This window comes from Felis catus, chromosome A1 (genome assembly GCF_018350175.1).
Source record: "Felis catus isolate Fca126 chromosome A1, F.catus_Fca126_mat1.0, whole genome shotgun sequence".
NCBI classification, from domain to species: domain Eukaryota; kingdom Metazoa; phylum Chordata; class Mammalia; order Carnivora; family Felidae; genus Felis; species Felis catus.
Window position 1 is genome coordinate 158,582,128 of NC_058368.1, and position 26,420 is coordinate 158,608,547.

Below are 26,420 nucleotides of genomic sequence, written 5' to 3' on the forward strand. Positions count from 1 at the left end.
GATTTACTCTTCTTTTCTTCTTTTGAAATACTTCTGCATGCAACTTACAGGTCCAGGCGTTCTTTGAAAATCAGTCAGAGGCAACCTTTCGGCTTCGTTGCGTCCAGGAGGCCTTGGAAGTCATTCAGTTGAATATCCGATGGATGGAGAAGAACCTTAAAACTCTGACGTGGTGGCTGTAGCATGCACACCTGCACCTCATCTTGTCGCCCATTCAGAGAGCTTGTTAACTTGGGCTCCGCTGCTTTTGCAAAAAGCCAAGGTGAAGCCAGAACCGCTGCCGAGTTGTTTGCACTCTTAGGAGTTCTAGTTAGCTCAGGGCCCGTCTGTACTTTTCATCTGTCTTTTTCGAATTGTCTTTGGGAAGTATGTAGTTATTTATTATAAAATTATATTCGCCTACATGCGCCAACATCTACAAAAACAGTAAGTAATTTTTCTACTTTTAAGATAAAGAAATAGGGAGGAAAAATCTGTTTTGGCCTTCTGTTCTGTTTCTCAGTATCCGGAAAATACTGACATGGTGAAACAAGCAAAGATCTACCATGGGAGCCATCATCTTTGCAGGCTGCTGGTTTGTCAGCCATTTGTTGCTTCTTATTGATAGATGTTACTTGAATGTGGTACAACACTTGGCTTCAAATACTATGGTAATGAAGTCGATGAATCATATAACTGTTAGAAAACTGATCTCAGGTGTGCAGATCTACTTTGATTTGAGGTTTTGATTAACTCTTTATTTTCTGAAAAAAAGTTTAAATAAGATCTATAACTTATATTTTTTTTCTGCAGAACAGCCAGGTGCTACAGAATTTTTAAATTTTTGTTGTATTGAAAAGCTAAGTAATAAGGACAAAAGATTAAAGTTTCCAAATATTTAATAATTATTTTTTCATCTTTTAGGAAAATGTTTCAAACTGAGTTAGCTTTAATTATAATTATTTTATTTATGAATTCTCCAAATCTGTACACCTTTACCACTCCCTGCCATAGATATACCTTATGTTATAAATAAGTATGTCTACATACATGGCAAGCATTTTGTTAATACTGGTGTCTTTTATCCTGACTTTATCACTATTACTAAAAATAATTTGTTTAAGTTACCTTTGACATTACCTGACCATAGACACTTTCTCTGTGAATCATACTCATGTAGATTTTCATGTTATATGGTAGGGTATATTAGAAGCATAGTAGAAGCATATTTTAAAATAGGGCCTTTGAGAAATTGAGCATTTTTATTTGAAGTTCACCATAGTACCTTAAAGGAATAAAGAGAATGTGGGATAGGAGTAATTTGATTCAGATTTAATATGGTGGGCTTTGAATTTTTTCTACTGTCAAAAACAGTACCATTTTTTAGTTGAAAAATCAGTGGTTTTGTTTTGTTTTGTCTTTATCATGGCCAAACTAACTGATTAAAAGGAACGGCTGAGAAAAGAGAGAAAGAAAAGGGAAGATGTCCACAGCTGTGTGGCATTTTCACTCCTTGCAAAGGAGAAATACTGTACTTGAATTTTTTGAGCTATGCAGACTTCATACTTAGATTGTGGAGTTTCTTTGATTCTTATGGGAAAGACTTTCTTCCTAATAATTTTTGAGTACTTTATATTTTGTTTGAAAACATCTTGTATGTACGTAAAAAGAGTAGATACCCATTTTCAAGCACTTAAAACACTCCACAGAATCAATGGGAAAGGACACCTTTTTTTTTTTATTTTAGCAGGTATAAAGCAAAAAATATGTGGGATTGTGTATAAAATTATATTTTACTTTATGAAAATATTTTTATATAACAAGATTTAAAATGCTAGCAAGCTAAAAGCTAGCTTTCTTTAATCCTAGTGTGTTTTCCCCCAATTTAGTCTTTTCTAAACATTTACCTCTGGTTTAGAATACAAAATCTTATATCCTGAGAATCACAGAATCCTCAAAAGATGTCTTACTGAAACTGGGGTGATCGTAGGTTTTTATTTGTCTTGTGCTTCCAGAAATGAATGATAGTTTAGTTGATATTGGAAGTTAGTGTGTTTTTATATTTTTAGAGTGGGGAAACATACTAAACTTTGAGGGGTTTTTTGGTTGCTGGTTTTTTACCATATGTTATATTACTAAATTCCACTTTGATACAGAATTTAAATTTTGCTACTTCTCAAAATCAGTTAAGACTTTTCAGTTTTACCTGCCCATCTTTACATGGCTACTGTAATGTATGTTAACTCTGCATATGGCAAATCCTGTACCGAATTATATCATCTTTCCTGAGTGCGTGCGTGTGTGTGTGTGTGTGTGTGTGTGTGTGTGTGCGTGCGTGCTTATAGTATGTAGGAAGAGGGTGATGTTTAAATACTTATCAAAACATGAGCTAAAAAAGAGGTAACTTGTAATCCATTGCTATCTTTGTATTCAAAAGCTGTTCATTCCCATGATACTGGATCTATACTGGTTGTAGTGTTATTTATAGGCCTCACCTCAGTTGTTTGTAGTTTTAGCAGCCCTCCCCTCACATTTTCCCACAGGATTCCATAATTTGTAATGTTAAGCTAACCCATCTCTGTATGGCACTTCTAAAAACTATCTCTAAGTCAGGAATATAAGGTTAAGTAACCAGTAGAACATGTTACATAGTAAGTATAACTAGCTTTTGAAGATTATATCACCCCAAACCTTATCTTTGCCCCTGCGTCTTGTAGAGCTCAAACAGATGGACGCACAGCAGTCACAGCACGCTTGTTTATGTAAGCACATAGATCCATGACAGTTAAGTGCTGGTTTTCAAGTATTATGTTCATTGCAGAGAGACGATCTACATGAATGTAATAGAAGGGGCACATCATACTAGGTTATTAGGAAAGGTAAAATTGGAAATCTGGAATTGTAGAAGAAAAACGTATGCTTTGGAGATCTGGAAATAGAAATCCAAGGAGTCTAGTTTGTTCCCTTAATAGCAAGAGATTGGATACATTAAACTACAGGTGGGGTCAGCTTCCACCCCAGGCTTGTGCCTTCCTGCATCTTCTTGTTTTACACAGAGATCTCTTTAAGTTAAGTGTTGCTGTTATTTGTGAACTTCTTACCAGCACAGGTTCCACTTAAATGTTAATACTCTTTGCCATTCATGTTTTCATTTCATTGAACAAGAGCTGTCAGCAGAGTTCTGGGTACGTAGAGGATATTGTGCTGCATCAGTCTCACTGGGTACAGAGCAGAGTCCCTTCTGAGCATAGCAAAGTAAGGAATGAAAGTTACGTGCTGAGTTTATTGGATTATTGGTAGCCTGTTACTGAGTTGTATTTTAAGAGTCTATGCAAACTAAAGCACCTGGACCCATAATCTGCAGTTGGACTGCTGAATTCATGTAACCCCGATTTGTTTCATGGGATTGTGCAGCTCAGGACACATACCATCACCCAGGACAGCATTTTCTCAGCTGATTCTGCAAAACAAGAATTTCAAATCTCTGCAAATCTGAATTTCATACATAAGATGCAGCTCTTTTTCTCCCCTTTGCCTTTGTCATTTTGTTTTTACTGGAATTAACTGTTTTGTAAAGAGCTTCTTCTCTCCCCCCTCTGACACTCCCATTTGTACTGTTTTGTTTTTTATTTTTTGGGTTCTTTGTCTTTTTTTTTTGCATTCCTTTATTTTGCACTTCATTCTCTGCATTAGTAAGTACTAAATTAAAAGTGGCAGTCCAAAAGTATGATAAATTTCCTCTTCTCCCTTTCCTTATTGCCTACATGTTCAATAGCTAATAAAATAGTTGATTGATTTCTTTGAGTGCCTTTTTGGGAGTATATACTTTTTTTTTAATGTGCATATGTGGTTTTGATATGTTTTTATTTTCTTTCACTTTGTAAACTTTTTCTGATAGTGAAATTCTGTCCTGTGAAAAATCTCTTCCACCTGCCCATAATTGCCTGTGTGGGCAATAGGTACAGAGTAGTTATGTGATATTTCTTTTTTGGAAGTTGATGGTGATATTGAGGGGAGAGCAGAGTATGTTCTTTTTAAAAATGTGTACAATATGTTTTTGCTGCTATCTTGTGGGTGTCATTTCATTTTGCACTTAATTCATCTTTCCCATGGATATGTAAATATCTAATGAACTGTGGAGGTCCAGAAGTAGGACACATGTCCCACTTACCCCTCTCCATATTGCCTGCATGGACAGTAGCTAATAGAGTAGCTGTGGGTGCTCTTGCCTTGATCTAGTCTTGGGGGCTCGGGCTTGTATATCATTCTTTCAGGTGTGTGTGTGTGTATATATGTTATGCTACTTTTTTACATTTCATTTTTATATGTCCCTTTGCATGTATGCATATATACTTAATGAAAATTGAAGTTCAGATTATGACAGATTTCCTCTTTTCTCTTTTCCTTATTGCCTCCTTGGGCAGTAGCTAATACTTTTGTTTTGTTTTGTTTTGTTTTGTTTTGTTTTGTTTTGTTTTGTTTTTGAGGGGGGATGGGAAGTAGGGTATGTACTTAATGTATATAAATAAGTTTGCTACTACTTTGTATTACTTAATTCATTTCGTACGTTGTCCTTCTCAGAGGACATTAAAGTACCTAATGAGACGTGGAGGTCCGGATGTATGACAATCTCCTCTTGTACCCTTCCCTTATTGCCCGTGTGGGCAATAGCTAGTAGAATAGTTGTTGGAGTGGGGTTTGGGGGGAGGGTGGGGGTGGGGACAGGGATGTGTACATGTTGTATATACCTGTTTTTACTACCAAGTTGTATTATTTCATTGGGTGCCCACACTGGAAGGTACCCAATGAACCATGGAGGTCCGGATGTATAACAATCTCCTCTTCTCCCCTTCCCTTATTGCCTGCATGGGCAATGGCTAGTAGAGTAGTTAATTAGTTTCAGGGGTTCTTTTGTGGGCTTGGGGGTAAATACTTTTAAATATATATATACATGTATATATATATATATATATATATATATGTGTGTGTGTGTGTGTGTGTGTGTGTGTGTGTGTGTGCGCACACACACACACATTTTTACTTCCTTATTACAGTATTTCACTGGGTACCCAGTCCTTCACTTGGACCCGTAGGTTCCTAATGAACCGTGGAGTTCTAGATGGATAGCAATCTCTTCTTCTCCCTTTCCCTTTTTATCTACATAGGCAATAATTTTAAAGTAGTTCGGTTTTTTTGAAGTTTTGGTGTGTGGGAAGGGACAAAGGGCAGGATATATACTTTTGAAAACTGTATATACAGTGTTTGTTACTATATTTTGTTATTCCATTTTGTACCGCGTCCCTTACTTGGACGTGTAGGTACCTAATGAGACGTGGAGGTCCGGTTGTATGAAAATCTCCTCTTGTCCCCTTTCCTTATTGCCTCTGTGGGCAATAGTTTAGAGTAGTTTTAGATTAATTTTTTACTCTACTGCTCCCTCCCTTGAGAGGGTGGGGATATATACTCTTTTCAATGTATATGAATGTTTTTGTTCCTTTTTTCTGTTAGTTCATTTTGTACCTAGATCTCCATGGATATTTAGGTACATGATGAAAATTAAGGTTCATTCTATGAAGAAAATCTCCTCTTGGCCCCTTCCCTTGTTGCCTATCTGGGCAATGACTAGTGGTGTAGTTGTTTAGATGGGTTTTTTTTGGCAGGGTGGTGGGGGATTTCTGGGTTTACGGTTTTAGAAGTGTATATAAATGTCTGCTGCATGTTTTTTGTTTGCTTTTTTGTTTTTGTGGCTTGCTCTTTTACTTCAACCAGGTTTGTTTGTTTGTTTGTTTGTTTGGATTTGTAGATCTCAAATGTAGTGCAGAGGCCCAGATCCGGAGACATGATAAACCTTTTCTCCCTTCCCTTATAGCAATTGTAGGACTTGGTTTCTGTTTTTTGTTTTAGAGGTTATTAATGGGGAATGGGCTTATTAGATAAGATAGGTGGTTTTTTTAAATGTATATAAATGTTTCTGCCTCTTTTTGGTGTTCACTTCGTTTTGAATCTAGTCCTTCTCATGACTATTTAGGTACTTCATGAAAGTTGCGATTGATTCTATGAACAATCTCCCCTACTCCCCTTCCCTCATTGCCTGGTGGGCAGTGGTAGAAGAATAGATGTTTCATTTCTTTTTTTGGAGGGGTGGGGGGTGGGGGGAGTCTGTGTGTGTGTGTGTGTGTGTGTGTGTGTGTGTGTGTGTGTGAATTTTTTAATGTATATAAATGTTTGCTACATTTTGTGTGTTATTTCACTTAGTAACCAGTCCTTTGCTGGGACTTGTAAGTACATAATGAAACACGGAGGTCCATACGTATGATAAATCTCCTCTGCTTCCCTTCCCTCACTGCCTGCATTGGCAATAGTTTTATAATTGGGGGTGTTTTTTTTAGGGGGAGAGATAATTTGGGTGGGTAGTGGGGAAAGGATAAGGATAGCGTACAAACTTTTAAAAAATGTATATAAATGTTTTCGTATTAATTGATTTTGTACCTACTCTTAGCATGGATGTATAGGTACTGAATGAAAATTGAGGATCAGTGTATGACAAATCTCCCCTTCTCCCCTTTCCCTTATTGCCTGTGTTGGCAATAGTGAGTAGAATAGTTGTGTATTGTTTATTTACTTGGCTTTTTTCTTTTTGGAGGGGTTTCTATTTTCGGCAGGGGAATATTCTTAATACATATGAATATATTTCCTTTCATTTTGTATTTAGTTCTTCGCATGGCTATCTATGTAGGGACCTAAAGGAAATTGAGTTTCATAAATTGACAGTTCACTTCTTCCTTCCCCACATATTTCCTCATTTATCAGTGGCTAGTATAGTTGTTGTTCTGTGCTTATTTTGTTTTATTCTCTAGGAAATATGCCTTTAAAAGTATAAATATATTTATGCGCATATCTAATCTGCTTCCCTCTTTTTTTTTTCATTATTTTTCGTTAATACTTAGTCCCTTGCAGGGCTGTGCATGGATCTAACAAAAATAAAGTCCCACCAGATCCCTGTCCTGTGACTTGAGAGGCATTGGGGTGGTGTAACTAATGGCTAACAAATGTACAGCAAATAAGATGGGAGCAGACACTTGGACATGGTTGAGTTGTGAAAGCCAATCAGGGTCAGCATTTCTTACATTGATTCAAACTGAAGGAAAGGGTGAGACGGGACCTGTACTGTGGAAATTCCAGAAAGGCAAGAGGATCATACTAAGTAAAAAGTGTGTTTAATGTTCATTGCTGATTAATCTTTTAGTAACTGGTAAGCCAGTAAAAGTGCTGCCTAGAACTCATTTGAAGACCCTTGAGAGTAGCTTCTTTGGGGGGCTGGAATTCTGATTTATCTACAGAAGTCTCTTGCAGTTCTATAGACAGCATATTCTTGTGTAGCCAATAAAAATTATTTTGACTTTTGGAATGAACTTTTTGAGTTATTGCCATGGTTCTAGTGAATAACAACATGGGCCCAAAAATCATTCCCTTAAAAATTGGGGGGCTAGCCCTCCTGTCTTTCAACACCCATATATGGGAAGGCAAGTTGGTCCTTTCTTACCCAGAGCTCTTCTGTGTGGCTGCATCTCTCCCTTCCATTCTCCATTAGCTGGACCATTCTTGTTCTTTTTTTTCTTCTTCTTCTTCAGTGCCTGCAGTATTAGATGTTATACTCAAGTACACTTAAACATGTAAGCCGGTGTTGCCTCATCAGCTCTATGTTTTTGCATGCATTTCATATATCCAGACGTGTGTGTTCGCTTTCTTGAATCATATTGACTCTTTATCCACCACATGGTAAATGTTAGGACTCCACATTTGTCTGTATCAAAGAAAATGCATGTGTAAAATCCCCCACTCCCTCCCTGCCTCCCTTTCTTTCCTCCTTGCTTTTTTCCTTCAAGCTTCTGAGCAATCTTTGTTTCTAATGCTGAAGGTTTGCTATATTATTTTGTTCTATTATATATATATTTTTAGAAACGTTGCTAGATAGGACTCCTAGAACATTTGCGAAGAGATGTCATTTACCATATCAAACTCTCAGGTCCTAGTGTTGAAATATTAGCCTGTACTTTGCTTATTTATACCTGCTGCTGTAGAAAAAACAAAAGTTTGTTCATGACACATGTAATTATGATCATAAATAAGAGAGAAAGGGACACCTTTTTGAAATTAGTCATGGTAGTCATTAGTGATATCTCTGAGCAGTTCTTAATTTGAAATATTTCAAAGAAGTAAAGGTCATGGATTAGCTGAATGAAATGCTCCAGAAGTTGCACTGTATAAACCATCAGTACAATAATACACTTGTGTATGTATGTGTGTGTGTGTGTGTGTGTGTGTGTGTGTGTGTGTATATATATATATATATATATATATATGAAATGAGAATTACAGCATAATTGGAGCATTTGCATTAATGAGCAAACTCACGCTGAGACGAACTTAGTCTCCTAGCCGTCTTGATTAAACCCAAGTGTTCCACGTTGCTATGAAGAGTAGTAGTCTCTTTCAAACACTTTGAAAAGTAATTATTTGGAAACTTGTAAAACTATTACGTTTTTGTATTTAGACACCTATACGGATCTTCACTTCTTTGAATCTGAGCTTGTGGGTGGAATTCTAAATTTGTATCATAACCTGTCTTTTGTGGAAAATTTTGAAAACAGTATGTGTAATATAATATATATGCAAATTGTGTTGTGTCACTTGTAAAGGGAAAAGGCTTATTTTTCTTTATACTTCTGATAACTTGTTTTGCATATGACCAGCACTGACTGAAAGGCATGTGTAATTGCAAACACTGTTGCTTTTTCTTTTTTGTGAAATGAAAATAAAGTATTTAAATATAAATACTGTGTGGACTATTTGGATAAATAAATTGCACATATAAAGTGGTACATCTTCTCAGATTATATACTCTACAAGGGTAATGACTGTATTCACTGTATTGCATTGTTTGTTTTTTACCCCACTAGTACCCCAGTATCTCTACTGCCTGTAACTCAAGGTTTCTCAGGCTCACACTATTTGATATCTGGGGCTCTCCCGTGCATTCTATGATGAGTAGCAGCATCCTTGGCCTCTAATGCAAGTAGCAAATATGGGCTAATGGAACTTCCCCCACCCCCAGTGTGACAACGAAAAATGTCTTAAGACATTGCCAAATTTCTCCTGTGATGGGGTGGCGTGGGGATTAAAACTTTCAGTGGATGCATGGAGCAGGGGGCTCAGTAATAGTTATATGAACTGTAGAGCAATTATTTACTTTTTAGACTGAATTGCTTCCTATAAACACCCAGTACCACTTGATACAGTAATAATTCAGTACCCAAATCAGAATGAGACATGTAACTACTTATGCCAGTGAAACCAAGGAACACTTACTATCTGAAGGTGAAAGGACACTAAATGTTTTCAAAGGACACCCCTTGCTTTGATTCACATGTAATTGGAGTGGGAGTGCACAGCTGTTATCAAGGGACACTGCGATAGTTATGTTCCTGGTCATGTCTACAAAAGGAGTTTCTCTGTTCTAACCCCATGAGTAATCTTGAGAATTGAGAATTTCTTAGGCTTCCAGATATGAGAACTAGAACCAATATTCTCTTCCAGTAATTGTTAGGGCTTAAAGTTGGGCATTTTAGAGCAAATTCAGTGTCTCTTAATCCCCTTACCCAAAAACCTGTTTCTGGGGACACAAAGAAGCCTTGAAGCCATACCTTCTTACAATCTCCTATGGTGATCATTAATGGAGAATCAACAAAGTGAAGGCAACCCACTGAATGAAGAAGATATTTGCAAGTGATCTGTTTAGAGGTTAATATGAATAACTTCTACAACGCTACACTAGAAAACCAAATAATCTGATTAAAATGGGCACAAGAGACCTGAATAGACGTTTTTCTAAAGAAGACCCGATAGCTAGCCAACATATACATGAAAAGATGATCAACGCCACTCATCATCAGAGAAATGCAAATAAAAACCACAATGAGATATCACCTTACACCTGTCAGAATGGCTAATATTAAAAAAACCAGGAAATACCAAGCGTTGACAAGGATGTGGAGAAAAAGGAACCCTCATGCACTGTTGGGGATGTAAATTAATACAGCCACTATGGAAAACAGTATGGAGGTTCCTCACAAAATGAAAAATAGAATTACCATGTGATCCAGCAATTCCACTACTGGATATTTATCCAAAGAATGAAAACACTAATTTGAAATGATATACCCATCCCTATCTCTATTGCAGCATTATTTGCAACAGCCAAGACATGGAAGGAACCAAAGTATCCCATTGATAGATGGATGGATAAAGCTGTGGTATGAACGTTATTCAGGCATAAAAAAAGAATGAGATCTTGCCATTTGCAACACACAATAACCTAGAGGTTATTGTGCTAAGTGAAATAAGACTGAGAAATACCATGTGATTTTGCTTATAGGTGGAGTCTAGAAAACAGCAAAAACACACCCATAAACACAGAGAACAAACTGGTTGGTGGTTGCCAGAGGGGAGAGAGGTAGGGGTATGGGCAAAATGGGTGAAGAGGAGTGGGAGGTACAGGTTTTCAGTTACAGAATGAATAAGTCATGGGGATGAGCGATATAGCATAAGGAATACAGTAAATGGTATTGTAATAATGTTGTAGGGTGACAGGTGGTAGCTAAACTTGTGAGCATAGCATACGTATGGAGCTGTTCAATCAGTATGTTGTACACCAGAAACTAATGTAGTATTGTGTTGTCAACTAAACTTCAATAGGTAATAGTAATGTACTGGGGTAATGTTCTTAGGAATTTTGATTTTGATCAAAATCTTCTGGTTACATTTTTTTATACTTTTTTATTCATGGATATCTGCAGTAAACAATTGAACTAAAACCCATTATAAATGTAGAGAAGAGGGGCGACTGAGTGGCTCAGTCGGTTGAGCGTCTGACTTTGGTTCAGATCATGATCTTGCTGTTTGTGGAATTGGGCCCTGTGTTGGGCTCTGTGCTAAGAACTCAGAGCCTGGAGACTGCTTCGGATTCTCTGTCTCCCTCTCTCTCTGCCCCTCGCCCACTCACTCTCTTTCTCTCTCAAAAATAAATACACATTAAAAAAAACTTTATTTTTCAAAATCATTTTTAGAATCCATGCACAGGAGAGTTTGATTTGGTTATATTTTCTAAAACTTGTGAGTTGAACAATTGACTTACATGCTATACAGGAGTGTTATTACCAGAGAGCAAAAACATACTTTAAAATCATCATCACAGCCTACCTTCTATAGTCAATAATTAGTGATATGTTTCCAATGCTTTCTGCTTGTTCTTCATTTTTACTACTTTTCTTATGGATGGCCATCCAATCGATTATGTGATTGTGATTTCTATTGTTGGCTGAGCTGAATTATAATCAGGACTTTTGCTTACATGTCTAAAAATTTTTATTCTTACTATGCCACTTATTTTTTTTGAAGGAAGAACGTAACGTAACATAGTAAAATAACCAAATAGAGTGGTTAAAGTAGATGACGTTGCCATAGTTGAACTGTTGAGCAGGCCGCACCAGGAGGCAATAGATTCAAAGAAGTCAGCGACAGACAAGAAGCCATGTCAGCTTAGGAAAGGCTTATTTATAAAGGGGACTCGGCGTGTTGCTTATTCACATGCCATTTGTATAGAAGCCAAGTGTGGGAAACAAGAAGCCCTTTTGTTCCATGTTTTCTCATGCTGCTCATCTATGTGAACATAGCCCATGTGATCCTTGGTTTCTTCATCAGGATTGTACATTGGCTGCCCTGGTATTTATGGCTGAGCATATCTTCATTTACTTTGCCTCCTAGCCTTTTGTGATTTTTAACTTGAGCAAAATTCTTGGAATGTTAGTATTTTTACATGGTAGCAAAAGGCAATGATTTCTAGAAATTTAAATATTTGAAATACTGTGGAACATAGACTGGCATCAATCAGGACTGGAACTGGTTCCTGGTACAGTGATTTTCCACTTGTCTCTTAATTCCTATTAGCCTCAGTGGTGTCCATTAATAAAAGAGAGATACTGCCTACCTTGTGAGGTTGTTAGCATTAAATAAAATATCTATAGGGTGTCTCGGTGGCTCAGTGGGTTAAGGTCCAACTCTTGGTTTCGGCTCAGGTCATGACCTTACAGTTCTGGAGTTCGAGCCCTGTGTCACGCTCCGTGCTGAGAGATTCTCTCTCTCTCTCTCTCTCTCTCTCTCTCTCTGCCCCTTCCCTGCTTGTGATTTCTCTCTCTCTCTCTCAAAATAAATAAATAAATAAACTTAAATAAATAAATAAAATATCTATGAATTACCTAGCACAATGCCTGTAAATATCACAGTGACATGGTAAATACCACTGCCATTGTTAAAACTGCCTGCTGTTTTCTGGGGTGTATGGATGTTAACACCATCAGTTACAGATGGAAATGAGTTTTTTAATTGAATATGGTTATATAACTTGCCAGTTCGGAAATTAGGGAAATACTTTCAATCTAATCCTCTTTGTAAATTTAAGCCTTAAATATGCAGATTTAATTTGAGAGTTATTGTAGTACATTAGAAAAAGCATGAAGTTATATAGATCTCACTGAATTTGGTTAATTATAAATAAGTATGAAATAAAATCTTGATTATTGACTAAATGCAATGGTGGTAATAACACCTATTTTGCAGTAATAACATCAGGCACAGGTATATAGGAAATATATCTGGTACTTCATATATGCTTGTAAATACTCCTTTTTTTCCTTTCAATAATGTATTTGCCTTCAGTATGCAAAACAAGCATGTACGAGTGTCCATTCTACCTAGAAAATATTGTGTACAACTTTGGGCATGGCAGAGAAATTGGCCAAATGTGTTAAGATCTTTGTTAGTGCTAGAAAGAACTTTCCATATGATACAGTCTAATTCCCTAATTTTACTGATAATGTAAAGGAACTCAGAAGCTCTGCCTTAGCTATGACCCCCAAATATAACTTATATGTTAAATTTGTATATGTGTTTGTATTAGAAAAAGTTTGTGTCACCTTTGAGACAAAGGATGTGCAAATGCCTACAGGATACTATTTCCTTGGAAATAAGAATATTAGAATTTACTGTTGAAAGAGGTGTTTCATTTTAACATAGAGTGTGGAGCTAAACCTATCCTAATATTTTAACTTTAAACTCAGTAATGTGAACAATCTACCATGATTTCGAAAGAGTAGATATATAGTATATTATCATATGCCCTTTTTTGTATGTTTGAACTAAGTGGGTACAAGGAAGTAACCTCTCTCAGGTGGAAGATGCTAATGTCAGGGAGGTTCAGAAAGACTTCTCTCCCCACCAAGGGAAATATCAGGGAAGAGGAAGGGGTGGTTAAAACAATGGTGAGGTGCCAAGTGCTGTAATGGTTGATAGCTTCACCAACTACAGGTAGAAGATGAGGATGAACCATTTTCCTACAGTAGTTTGAAGTCAGCCTGAGATGGGCCTTTTGTCCTTGAGTGGGCTGTAGAATCCTAGACTGTGGGTGCTGACTGCTGTCTTTCTTATGTTTCTACAGACTCCCTGTTGCCAGAAGGTCAGGAACTTAAGGAAGTTTACAGTCATGGGAAGAGACAATATTAAAACAGTTTTAAAACCATCCACTTGACATATTTAGTCTTTATTGGGAATTGGGTAGGGGGAAATAACCTGGATGTCAGTTGACCTTCCCCTGCCCTGCATCCATGCCCATGGTCTCTTTTCTGCCTTGAGCAAACCTGGGCTTAGAACCTAATACCTCTTTCAGATTCCTTCCCACAAACTCACTATAGCCAAAGCATTACTGAGCAGTGCAGATTTTCCCTAGGATTCTATAGGGGAGAATCTCTCACATGCCACAACGAACAGCTTCATCATCACTTGATATTTCTCTTCTCCAGAGCCTCTCCTTTACCCTGTTGTTTCTGTGGGATCTTTTCACTTCCTGTAATCATCCAAAACATGCATGCACACAGCCACACGGATACACACACGTGCACCTTGCTGACTGCTCACTCTTACTCCTAGACATCTCCTTGAACTTGAAATGTCTCTCCTCTGTGGCATTGCACTTTGGCCGCCTCACCCAGATGCACATGGCCAAGTGCGTCAGGAGCTCCAGGGAACTAATGGCCTGCAGTTAGCAGCTGGTCCCTTGATTTAGTGGACCCGTCTGTGGCTTTTTGCTATTTGGACATACTCCTTGGAATCTTATCCCTTACTCAAAGCAGCTTATCAACTCTTTATTTCAAACAAGCACATTGTTCTCATAAAAAGAAACTTTATCTCCCTCTTTTGACTGGCAACCAATTTCTTCCTGTTTTTCTCAGCTAATAAGAAAATTGGCTTATAATATCTGAGCATGTCCTGAGTTTTGGGTGAGAGAAAGCAGCCATAAGTTGAACCGGTAGAAGAAGGAAGCCAGGCCATGTTTCTCAAATGTTTTTTATGGCCCATTCACTCAATAAATATTTGTAATCATCCACTATGCACCAGGACTTGTGCTAGGTGGGTACATGATGCCTGACTCTAATGTGAGCAGCTGGCTGCAGCTGGGAGAATGCCACCTGGACTTTATAAACACTGGCTGCGTGGTGGGTGGTAAATAGTTGAGGGCAGTTGGGTTCATGAGGAACAGAAGTGAAGGGCGTCCCCTGGGAGGTTTTAAGCTACGAGGTAGGTAGTTCTGCAGCCACCTCAGAAACAGCAAGCGCCTGGAGTGGAAGGGGGTGGGGATGGGGGTGGGGACACTGGCTCCCCAGCCAGAATTCCCCCTCCGCTCCTGTGGGTGTGTGGTGCAATGTGAAAAACGGAGGCCTCTCCCCAGATTCTGCGTGAGTGCCCACACGTCCCGCCTCATGTCACTGATTGGGAACCAAAGACACTTGATTCGCACTGAGGAACCACACAGGTATTCATTCCTGAGGGTGTTCCAAGTGAATGACAAGAGGCTGGAAGTTAATTGCCTGTTTCAGTTTCACTCCAGGTTTCCCTTAAGTTCTAATTAGCAATAAATGCGTTTGGCTCACCTCAGCCTAAGTTGTGAGAATGCTTCCTTGTCTGAGTTGCTCAGGGTAGCTAGGCGAGAACAAGGAGAGTGTTTCAAGATAGACTTCTAAATCAGGGAGTCTCGATTACACCACAGTTCAATAAAAGGGAGAGGGCTTGCAGCTGCCTGCACGTTGAAAACTTACAGGTGAAGTCACAGAGTATGATTAATTAAACACGCCACACAGGAGACGCGCTGTTTGTCTGCTTGGCTTCAGATGACAGGCACCGCGCCCCCTGTATTTCTGTTAGTGTCATCTAGCCTCAGGAATTCTAGCGGCAGTTCTGATCTTTGACCTCTCTGAGGTTTTTACCTTAAATTAAGAACAGTCTGCCAGAGGTCTTTTATTTATTTATTTATTTAACCAATGAGAACAAGCTTTCGGATGCAGCTACCAGGATTACCTAGTTAATAATAGTAATGTGATGGGTGGCCGTGGAGATGCCAGGGGGACCACTGAGGTGAGCTCTCACCTCCAAGGACAGAAGATTCGGTGAAGGCCAGGAGAAGCTGACAGGTGTGCTGGGTCCTCAGCTGCTAGAGGGAATGCTTAATTCAATTCGGAGCAGACCTCCCGAGTGACCTTTCCAAACCTTGTTTTTTGTGCTAATCCACAAAGGGTGGCAGTTCACTGAGGAACTGCACAAAATATGGAATGCTTCACAAGTTTGTGTGTTATCTTTGCTCAGGGGCCATGCTAATCTTCTCTGTATCGTTCCAGTTTTAGTGTCTGTGCTGCCCAAGCGAGCACGGCAGAAGTCTTAGAACTTGTGATGCAGTGCCAGCAGTAAGTGGGCGAAAAATTCTGGTGGCTTCTGTCCTTGCCCAGTGCTCACCAGGAATGAACAAAAGCAGGTAAGAAGACTTGTTTGCTCTGAGATGGCTTAGAATCCATGCAGCCTGTGTGGAAGGAATCTGAGTTGTACAGACACTAGGGAAATTTGAGTCAATCATAACAAATTCTGGAAAATGTGCTCCTGTGAGAGGACATGAAAGAAAAAATGTTTCATGAGGACTGGCCAAAAATGGAAATGCTTTTCTCTGTTTGAAAGAGATGCTTAGCTAGCTCTAAGGATTTCCTACCTGCCTTCAAGGTGGCCAAAGCTGTTATCTGATTTATGTAGCCCAGAAATCTCCGGTAGCCAAGAAATGAGTTGGGCTGTCCTGAGTAGGACTTGCTCCAGCAGGAGCCCTGGTAGGTGGTGCTTTCCCAGGACAGCCAGATTCCATCTGGGAGGAGGCAGTGCATGGACTTGGGTGGAGGCTACCCCCTCCCACAGGTGGGAAAGTGCTGCCAGGTCTCTGCAGGCAAGGAGTCTTATCTCGGATCTGTGAAATAAAGGTTCTTGTGGGTTAGGCAAGAAGAGTGTGGTCCTCAGAGGTGTTCCTTGGTTGCCTTGCTGATGGTTGTCCCAGGTTAGCCCATCAGCCTGCTCAATCCGTACTGAGGCTGATGTACTGTTTGCCATTAAATGTGGCTCCAAAGGACATCATACTGAGTATACAGAAGAGAACTTCAGCTCAGGGTCCTCAGCCTACAGCTGCTCTGGGAAAATATCCTCTCACTCCTTACCAGACCAGTTCTGCAAATAGTTGGTAGAAAAACAGAAGACACATTTAGACAAGACTAGTAAGAAGGATGGGTATTTGAAGGTATTGGGCAGTGGACTTCTATTGGAGAAGGCAGTCTGGCAAACATGACCTGTGTAACTCTTGTGTAACCTTTTGTAGCTCCACTCTTCACAAGGGTTTGTTCAAGGTCATGATGTTTTGAGGCAGGTGCTTCATGATTTAGAATCCTAAGCTTATTGATGCTCCATACACACTAGTAGTCCACTTGTGCAGACTCTCCTAGGAGAGTAAGAAGCATTCCTGGGGCAGGGTAGACTCTCCCTTGCTTTATGCAGGCCAGCCAGTGGCTGGGGATGGGGTGGAGAGAGACAGGTCGATCAAATCTTATAACATCTCAAGTGGATGGTGCTACTTAGTTCCCCAAATCCTTGTATATAACTCTTCTCTCCTTTCCTACTCTGGATAAGAAATAATTTCTGGCCGTAGCAAAATAGTAGAAGCAGAAGATACCACAAGAAAAGAAAAATACAAATCAATATCCTTTATAAATAGAGATGCACAAATCAACTAAATACACAAACTGAATCCAACAATATATATATAAAGTATTATCCATTATGACCGAGTGGAATTTATTCCAGGAACACAAGGTTGGTTTGACGTCCAAAAATTAATGTGATACATCATATCAATAACACAGAATAGAAAATAAAAATCACATGACCATCTCACCAGATGCAGAAAGAAACACTTGATAAAAACCAACACACTTTCATGATAAAACAATAAAGTAAGATGAAAGGAGAACTTCCTGAACTGCTAAAGGGCATCAACGAATAACACATTTAGTGGTAAAAGACTGAAAGATTTTCTCCTACGATCAGGAACAAGACAATGATATCTACTCTCACTACTTCTGTGCAGCATCATACTGCAGGTTCTAGCTGGGGAAATTAGGCAAAAACAAAATAAAACAAACAAACAAAACAATAATAAAAGGCATCCAGATTGAAAAGGAATAACTAAAGCTATCTCTATTTGTATATGAAATGATCTTATACATAGAAAATGCTAAAGTACCAAAAAGAATGTATTAGAGCTAAGAAATGAACATAAAGGTTACAGAAGACAAGATCAATGTACAAAAGTCAGTTGTGTTTCTAAACAATAACAATGAATAAGCCAAAAATGAAATTAAAACACGAGTTTCATATACAATGGCATCCAAACGTTAAAAGACTCAGGGATAGATTTAACCAAAAAAGTTCAAGATTTGTACACTTAAAACTATAAAACATTACTAAAAGAAATTAAAGTAGACCTTAATAAATAGAAAGATCCCATGTTCGTGGGATCACTGAAACACTTAAAATTGTTAAGATGTCAATAGTCTTCAGGGCACTTGGGTGGCTTAGTTGGTTAAGCATCTGACTTTGACTCAGGTCATGATCTAATAGTTCGTGACTTCGAGCCCCAAGTCAGACTCTGTTCTGGGTTCTGTGCTGATAGCTTGGAGCCTGGAGCCTGGAGCCTGCTTAGGATTCTGTGTCTCCCTCTCTCTCTTCTCCTCCCCAACTCATGCTCTGTCTCTCTCTCTCTGTCTCTCAAAAATAAATAAATATTAAATTTTTTTTTCAAGCGATGTCAATACTCTTCAAACTTATTTAGAGATTCAGCACAATTTCTATCAGAATCCCAGCTGCCTTCTTTGTAGGAGCTGATGACCAGATCCCAAAATTTCATGAAAACTCAAGGAACCCAGAATAGCCAAAACAATCTTGAAAGGAAGAAAAAGTTGGAGGACTCATACAACACAATTTCAAAACCTTCTACAAGGTGACAAGAGTTAAGACAGTGTGGTACAGGCATAAGGAGAGACATATAGATCAATGGGATAGAATTGAGAGTCCAGAAATAAACCTATATACTTATGGTGAGTTGGTTTTTGACAAGGGCACCAAGACAATTCAATGGGGAAAAATAATCTCTTCAACAGATAGTGCTGGGACCACTAGATATCCATATGTAAAAGAATGAATTTGAACCACTACCTCATACCATATACAAAAATCAACAATTAATTAAAATGGATCTAAATGTAAGGACTAAATGTATTAAACTCTTAGAAGAAAAACAGCTGTAAATCTTCATGACCTTGAATTAGGTAATGGCTTTTAAGATATGACACCAGAAGCACAGGCAACAAAAGGGAAAATAAATCTGAGTTGATCAGAATTTAAAACTTTTGTGCATCAAAGGACACTATCAAGAAAATAAAGAGAGGGGCGCCTGGGTGGCGCAGTCAGTTAAGCGTCCGACTTCAGCCAGGTCACGATCTCGCGGTCCGTGAGTTCGAGCCCCGCGTCGGGCTCTGGGCTGATGGCTCGGAGCCTGGAGCCTGTTACCGATTCTGTGTCTCCCTCTCTCTCTGCCCCTCCCCCGTTCATGCTCTGTCTCTCTCTGTCCCAAAAATAAATAAACTTTGAAAAAAAAAAATTTAAAAAAAAAATAAATAAATAAAGAGATACACCAAAGAATGACACAAAATATTTTCAAATCATATATCTGATAAGAGCTTGGTATCCAGAATATATAGAGAATTCATATAATAACAATAAAAAGACAACCCACTTAAAAAGTGGGTAAAGGGGGGTGCCTGGGTGGCTCAGTTGGTTGTCTTGACTCTTGGTTTGGGCTCAGGGCATGATCTCATGATTTGTGGGTTCTAGCCCCTCATGGGGCTCCATGCTAACAGCATGGAGCCTGCTTGGGATTCTCTCTCTCTCTCTCTCTCTCTCTCTCTCTCTCTCTCTCTCTCTTTCTCTCTCTCTCTCTCTCCTGCTCACACACACATTCTCTCTCAAGATAAATAAATAAACTTAAAAAAATAATAAATTTAAAAGACGGAGAAAAATTCTGAATAGACATTTCTCCAAAGATATATAAATAGTCAGCAAGTACATGAAAAGATACTCAACATCATTAATCACCAAAAAATGCAAATCAAAACTCTTTCATATTCACTTCACATTTATGAGGATAGTTATACTCTAAAATATGGAAAATAATAAGTGTTGGTGAGGATATAGAAAAATTGGAACTCTCATACATTGACTGGTGGGAATGTAAAATATAGAGATCAGTTTAGCTGTTCCTCAAAGGGTTAAACATAGAGTTACTGTAAGACCCAGCAATTTCACTTTCAGATGCCACAGAATTCAAAACAATGTTTATACAAAAATTTGTAGATGAATATGTGGATGTTCCTAGCAACATTATTCATAGTAGCTAACAAGCAGAAACAACCCAAATGTCCATTAATTAATGCATAGGTTACTAAGGAAAGCAGTATATTCATTCAAAGAGAAATACTGACCTGTAAAAAGTAATGATACATGCTACAACATGGATAAAGCTTGGAAACATTATACTAAGCAAAACGTGGGAGGAGAGAAATCTCATTGAGAAGGCCTAACAATTCGACTATTGTCTTCTTTCCTTCACTCTTCTGATCCTGGACAGCTTGTGCTGGGAATCTGAATGATGTGCTACGTCATATCTGTGAACTACAAATGCCCAACATTGCTTCAACAGCCTTTCTTAGAGAACTTGGTACTTAAGCTTATGGTTGAGTTATGTACCTCTCTACCCCTTTCACTGTAGCTCAGTCAAGGTTGATTGGACTAGGAATGAACATGTGGCATAGAGGAAACAAATTACAATTTGGGTAGATCCAGTCAAATTCTCCAAACTTCACAACATTGGGGCTTGGAGGGACTCAATTCATTAATTCACAGTGACTGGCTGGATTTATGAAGCTGATTTTTAAGGCATACTCTGCTGCAATGGTAGAGTGACCAATTCCTTCTGGTTTTCCTGAGACTTCTATGGTTTTTTTAAAAAATTTTTTTTCAACGTTTTTTATTTATTTTTGGGACAGAGAGAGACAGAGCATGAACGGGGGAGGGGCAGAGAGAGAGGGAGACACAGAATCGGAAACAGGCTCCAGGCTCCAAGCCATCAGCCCAGAGCCCGACCCGGGGCTCGAACCAACGGACCGTGAGATCGTGACCTGGCTGAAGTCGGACACTTAACCGACTGCGCCACCCAGGTGCCCCGAGACTTCTATGGTTTTAACACTTCCCTGGTTTTAACACAGGTATTTTCATGATACTGTTTTTGATTTTAGTGAGGGATAAATTTCTTAGAAAACATTCATGTGATAAAGCACAAATTAGCACAGTAGAAGCAACATCTGTGTTTTAATATATGCCAGTTTCAGGCAAACGGGGCAGTTTGTCACCCTAGAAGGGCACCGTTGTAGAGCACGTATACACACTTGTGCAGAAATAGACAAGGGAAGCAGAGATATGAAAGCAGAGATGTAGACGTACAGGGTCAGTCAGTGAAATCAGTGAGAACTGCTGCCATGATTCCTGATGATTTTCCAGTTCCTTCCTCTACCCACCTATTCATCCATTTATTGGACCAAAGTTTATTGAACATTCACCCTGTTTTAGGCAATTTGGTATGGCCAGAGACGGCCTTGAGGTCTGGGTTTACTTCCCACTTTTGGATTTTCCAAGATATCCAAAACCCTTTCAATAAACTCCATTTTATGTTCAGTAGGTCTCTATTCCTTGCAACCAAAGTATCCTTAAAATACTTGTCTGCTAAAATGATGGAAGGGACAGGGAAGAGGGCAAGAAAAGGGTGTTTCAGCTTAAAAATTCCGCAACTTTGCATCAATGTGTACACTCCCCTGTTTATGGTATATGCCAACCAGTGTCTTCCTGCAGGACCAAGTTTGGGAACAGTGACACCCGTAGATCTTAATGGCTGGCAACAGGAAAGCTAAGTGGACATTTTAGACATGTGCCTTGGATGAAGAAAACTTCCAGGGTTCTAAAAGTTCTCCAGTGAGTCCTGGATTTTCACGCTAGACCAGTGACTTTGAAATGTTTTTTACTTCTACCCAGAGAAAGACATATAGTAAATATAGCAGATATCACTATGGGCTATTCTGTAGCAATTAAAAGGAATGGACCAGAGTATAGATAATATATATATAATATATATATAATATATATACATATATTATATATATAATATATATAACAAAAACATTTATGTTTTTATATATTATATATATTATATATAGTATATATATAACAAAAACATTTATGTTTATGTTTTTATATATTATATATATATGTGTATGTATATATATATATATATATACATATAACAAATATGTATATAACAAAAAATATTATAATGTTTACCTGTGGGGGAACAAGGAGGTAAGTGAAAGTGGAGGATGGGGAATTAAGGGAAATAAAACAAGAGATAGAGCTTCTGCTGACCAATGAGAGGATATGAAATAAACTAATTCGTGTAATTTAGATTTTTTAAAATACATTTTACGTTGTAACCCAATACAGATATGTGTATGTTTAGCTGTAATGGATGTTTCACAAATCATTATTTACCTTGATTATGTTCAATATTCCCTACTTTTGTCTTCTTTGATTTTTTAAAATCTTAGTCACAACCCCTAAATTGTTTTCACACCTTGCTAATGAGATAGGACCTGTAGTTGGAGAACTGCACTGCACCTCAGTGAAAAGCACACTGCTCAACACTCTCTGACAAAGGCTCCAGAACCATTTAAGCACAGATGTTTTTGCAAAGAAAGAAAACAGTTTGCCTCGTTTCCATTTTTTACAGATACATTTTGAATTCATTTCTATTTCTGTTTGAAATTTAGAAGTACAATGTTGCAGGCAAAAAATGGTTCCCCCAAAGAAGTCCATGTCCTAATCTTAGGAAACTTTGTATTTGTTTCCTTACATGGCAGAGGAGAATTAAATTTGCAGATAGCATTAAGGTTGTCAATAGCCAACTTTAAAATTGGGAGACTATCCTGTGTTATCTAGTTGGGCCCGATGGAGTCACAAAGGTCCTTAAAAGTGGAAAAGGTATGGCACCTGGTGGCTCAGTCAGTTGGGCTCCTGACTTTGACTCAGGTCATGACCTCATAGTTTGTGAGGTCAAGCACTACATTGGGCTTGGGGCTCACTGATGTCAGTGCAGAGCCTGCTTCATATCCTCTGTCCCCCTCTCTCTGTCACTCCCCTGCTTGCACTCTCTCAAAAATAAATAAGAAAACATTAAACAGTGGAAAAGGGAGACAGATCAGAAAGATGCAATGTGAACAGGACTCCACTTGCTTTTGCTGCATTGGAAGATGGAAGAAGAGAGCCACCAGCCAAGGAGTGTGGGCTGTGGGTTGACTCTAGAAGCTGGGGGGAAAAACAAAACAAACAAACAAACAACAACAACAACAAACAAGGACATGAATCTTACCTAGAGCCTAAAGAAAGGAATTCAGCCTTACCAATGCTTTGATTTTAGCTGGTGAAACCAAATCAAACTTCTGGCCTACAGAACTGTAAGACAATAGTTTTGTGTGTTTAAGCCACTAAAACTTGTGGCAATGTGTTACAGCAGCAGATGCAAAAATAATTTATGAGTACAGTTAGAAAAGCTGGATCTATTCGATTGCTAAGAAACTGGTAACTACAAATCCCATAATTCTAACCTCTGAGGAAGGAGCTCTAAGCTTCAGATAAGTTTTACAAATTCAAGCAGAGCTGCTTGGCAACAAGAAAAATAAACAGTTTCAGGAGAAACCCACAGGAGATTGGAATCGCCAATGTCTTCCTGACTGTGTCTCTTGGTACAAACTTCTGCTTTTTATCTGCTTTTAACTACTTTTAAAAATCCAGGGAGCGATTCAAAAGACATGTACAGATCATGATAATTTTTTCAAGTATGGGAATTAATGGGGTGGTAAAAATTGAAGAAACAATGGCTCCTGGGGAATTCTTGAGTACTCTAAATCAGCAGATTTATATCTAAACCAGCAGTTACTAATGTCTTTTGGGTCACAGATTCACTTGAAATTTCTTTTTAGAAAAATGTGCATATATACCTATACACATTTTGCATTTGTTTTACTGATGTTACAGGCATCTTAATCTTTATAAGCCCAAGCTCACAAACAGCTTGTCTAAGTAGGTATTTTCATGATATTGCATTTGATTTTAGTGAGGGATACATTTCTTAGGAAACATGCATGTGATTGAGCACACATTAGCACATTAGAAGTAATACCTGTATTCTAGTTAACTATGAGAGACTAGATTTTTTTCAAAGGCTTTTTGTTTTTGTGGTCAGTAGGTTCCAGATCTAATACTTCATTGAGAAAGGATGTGGACTCTCAAATACTACAACTGTGAGTGCTGTGGGAGTGATTTTGTCAGCTGCAAGGCTCTGAAGTATCACTTTCAACAGAAGCATTTTGGAAAAGTTCACTATGAAAAATTTGGCCAAGAAGTCCTGAGGGAGAAGCTCCAAGATCACAGTAAGGTACAAGTGGGAAAAAGTAGGGGAAAACTTGGGGTTTCCCCCCACTTTTTCTAAAAAAAAAACCCACTGCTTTTTATTTGTTGTTTTTGGGTATTAATTCTCTTCATGGAGATTAATTAACAAGAAAGTAGAAATTAAAACAAAACTCCAGGTCCTAGGCCACCTGGTGGGATGAAGTAGTTAAAGCGGCATGTCTCAGTCCTGCTATAAAGGATCTGTCTCGTAGGACTGCTGTTAGGGACACTCAGCAGAGTTCACGGGACATGAGTGTTGTATCCAGGGCAACTGCTACTACTGGAATTATTTTTCCAAAATGCTTATGTAGTGACAGGATTCTCACAATCCTAGACTTTTTACTTTTTTTTTTTTTTTAAGTTTCTTTCTTTTGAGAGAGAAAGAGAGCACAAGCAGGGGAGGGGCAGAGAGAGAGGGAGAGAGATACCTCACAAACTGTGAGATCATGACCTGAGCCGAAACCAAGAGTTGGCTGCTTAACTGACTGAGCCACCCAGGCACCCCTAGAATTTTTACTTTTAATGGAAGCTTAGAAGTAGATAAATATACTTTCCCTCCTTCCTCCACCTCATTTTACAAATGAGGGAACAAAGCCCCGATTAGGTTAAATGATTTTTCTAAAGCCTCCAGAGAGAATAAAAAGAGCCGGGATTTTATTCTTCTGATTTCATAAAACAAAACCTGGTGAGATATATATATATATATATATATATATATATATATATATATATATATATATATATATATCAGATAGATATATCTTTTTTTCCCAGCACTGTAGTTCTCATGGTTCATCCATTAATCTACAGTAGTTTTCTATCTATATCAAAAGAACCAATGGGCTTTGCTATGTTTTGAAAACACAGAATGAGAATCTCTGTGCTCATGAATGGGAGCATTTAGTGAGAAGCCAAATCAAGTCCAGCAGATCTTTCAAAGAGCTCTTATAATTCCTATGTTATGTGTTTACCTTTTCTCAGTCTTTACATGACAGGTCAGCCATGGAGACACACAAGCTCAACTGGGAAAATCTAGAAGAAAGGAATATAAAGCATATGGCTGCAGAAATATCAAAAACCTGCAGGATGTGTTCTAGGCACTTTGGAACCATCCTTAGTCGGGAGAAGCATGAAATACAAGAACATCACTTCACAGCCAGAAAAAGAGGTAAAAGAGAAGCCTGGCTCTTTCTCTCTGTGTATATTTACGCAACATAGAAACCATATTTTGATTTTCCCTCAGTGCAAGGCTTTAGGGGTTGTTTCCAGGAATAGGTAATAGAGAACGATAGAGGATGAAACCAGATGTGGCTTGAGACTATCCTCTCTTGGAGTGGCAGGGACGAAGTAAAATTTTGCAAAGCCAAATCTGAAGAAGAAGCTGGGAAACCAAAGTGTCATTCAAAGAGACAACACAGTTCATGCAGTTCTGTGGGCTTTCAGTCAAAAGTGGGGCAGCATCAGGAATTCAGGTGGGAGTCAGGTAATGGTCTATCCATGTCAAAAATAGCCACAAAACTAAGATATTACACCTTTTCCTCTCGTGTTTGTGGTCTGTGCTCTAAACTAACTTGTGGTTGCTGGTCTATGAAAGAATTTTAATCAATATAATTTTTTTTCAGGAAATAATAATTGATTCTGGATACAGAGAGGTCACTGGAAAGTAATCATTTTGTGATGAACTTACCCTAGACTAGTATATAAATTGGATATTATGTTTCAAGCAAAAGAATCAAAGTTTAAAAAAAAAACCCACATAATCTGTTAACTTGGCATAATTGATAAAACTTAAACAAGGGGCTATGTATCCCTTGAGTGTTGATATAAAGTCTCTTGTTACTGATTATTTCTGAGTATGTTCTGATTTCCATTATGATTTCTTCTGTGATACATGATTTATTTAAAATATGTGGTTCTTAAAATTTCTTAAAGCAAGGAGTATTTTTAGTTATTTTGTCACTGACTTCTCATTTAGTTGCATGGTGGCCAGAGAATGTAATCTGTGGGACATTACTTGTCTGAAATGTGCTGAGTTTTATCTATAGCTGAGTATATGTTCAGTTCTTTCTTGTTAACATTATTTATTTATTTTGAGACAGAGACATAGCGAGAGAGAGAGAGAGGGGTGTGTGAGGAGGAGAATTCCAAGAGGGTTCTGCACTGACAGTACCAACTTGGGGCTCAATCTCATGAACTGCAAGATCATGACCTCAGCCAAAACTAAGAGTTGTATGCTTAACCAACAGAGCCACCCTGGTGCCCTGAGTGTGTATTCAATTCTTGTGAATGTTCTATATGTGTTTGAAAAAGAAAGTCCAGTTGAAAGTTCATTCCAGAGAGAATTAGTGAATTCTTTAAGG

The 26,420-nt window shown here is 38.3% G+C and overlaps 2 protein-coding genes and 1 non-coding gene across 9 annotated transcripts in view; 2 read left to right on the forward strand and 1 right to left on the reverse strand.

Annotated features, from left to right (window-relative positions):
- The window catches only part of LNPEP (leucyl and cystinyl aminopeptidase), a 100,456-nt gene extending 86,844 nt beyond the window's left edge, over positions 1-13,612 (forward strand). For 3 of the 4 annotated variants that reach the window (XM_003981162.6, XM_019837388.3, XM_045033957.1), the window contains exon 18: positions 51-8,814. In XM_003981162.6, the coding sequence (XP_003981211.2) occupies positions 51-182 (132 nt within the window). In that variant the 3' untranslated portion in view covers positions 183-8,814. Of the gene's footprint in view, positions 1-50; positions 8,815-13,531 lie in introns of those variants that run through there. The other variant, XR_002744487.2, reaches the window with a different exon arrangement.
- Positions 13,613-15,684: 2,072 nt separating this feature from the next.
- On the reverse strand, positions 15,685-15,791 carry LOC111556736. The gene has a single exon (XR_002736455.1). It is a non-coding gene; the product is annotated as a U6 spliceosomal RNA (small nuclear RNA).
- Positions 15,762-26,420, forward strand: part of LOC109502451 (2'-5'-oligoadenylate synthase 3-like) — a 30,539-nt gene continuing 19,880 nt past the window's right edge. For 2 of the 4 annotated variants that reach the window (XM_045033960.1, XM_045033971.1), the window contains exons 1-3: positions 15,762-15,895; positions 23,855-24,046; positions 25,042-25,228. In XM_045033960.1, coding sequence (XP_044889895.1) covers positions 23,888-24,046; positions 25,042-25,228 — 346 coding nt within the window. In that variant the 5' untranslated portion in view covers positions 15,762-15,895; positions 23,855-23,887. Of the gene's footprint in view, positions 15,896-21,923; positions 23,355-23,854; positions 24,047-25,041; positions 25,229-26,420 lie in introns of those variants that run through there. The other 2 variants (XM_045033964.1, XM_045033965.1) reach the window with 2 other exon arrangements.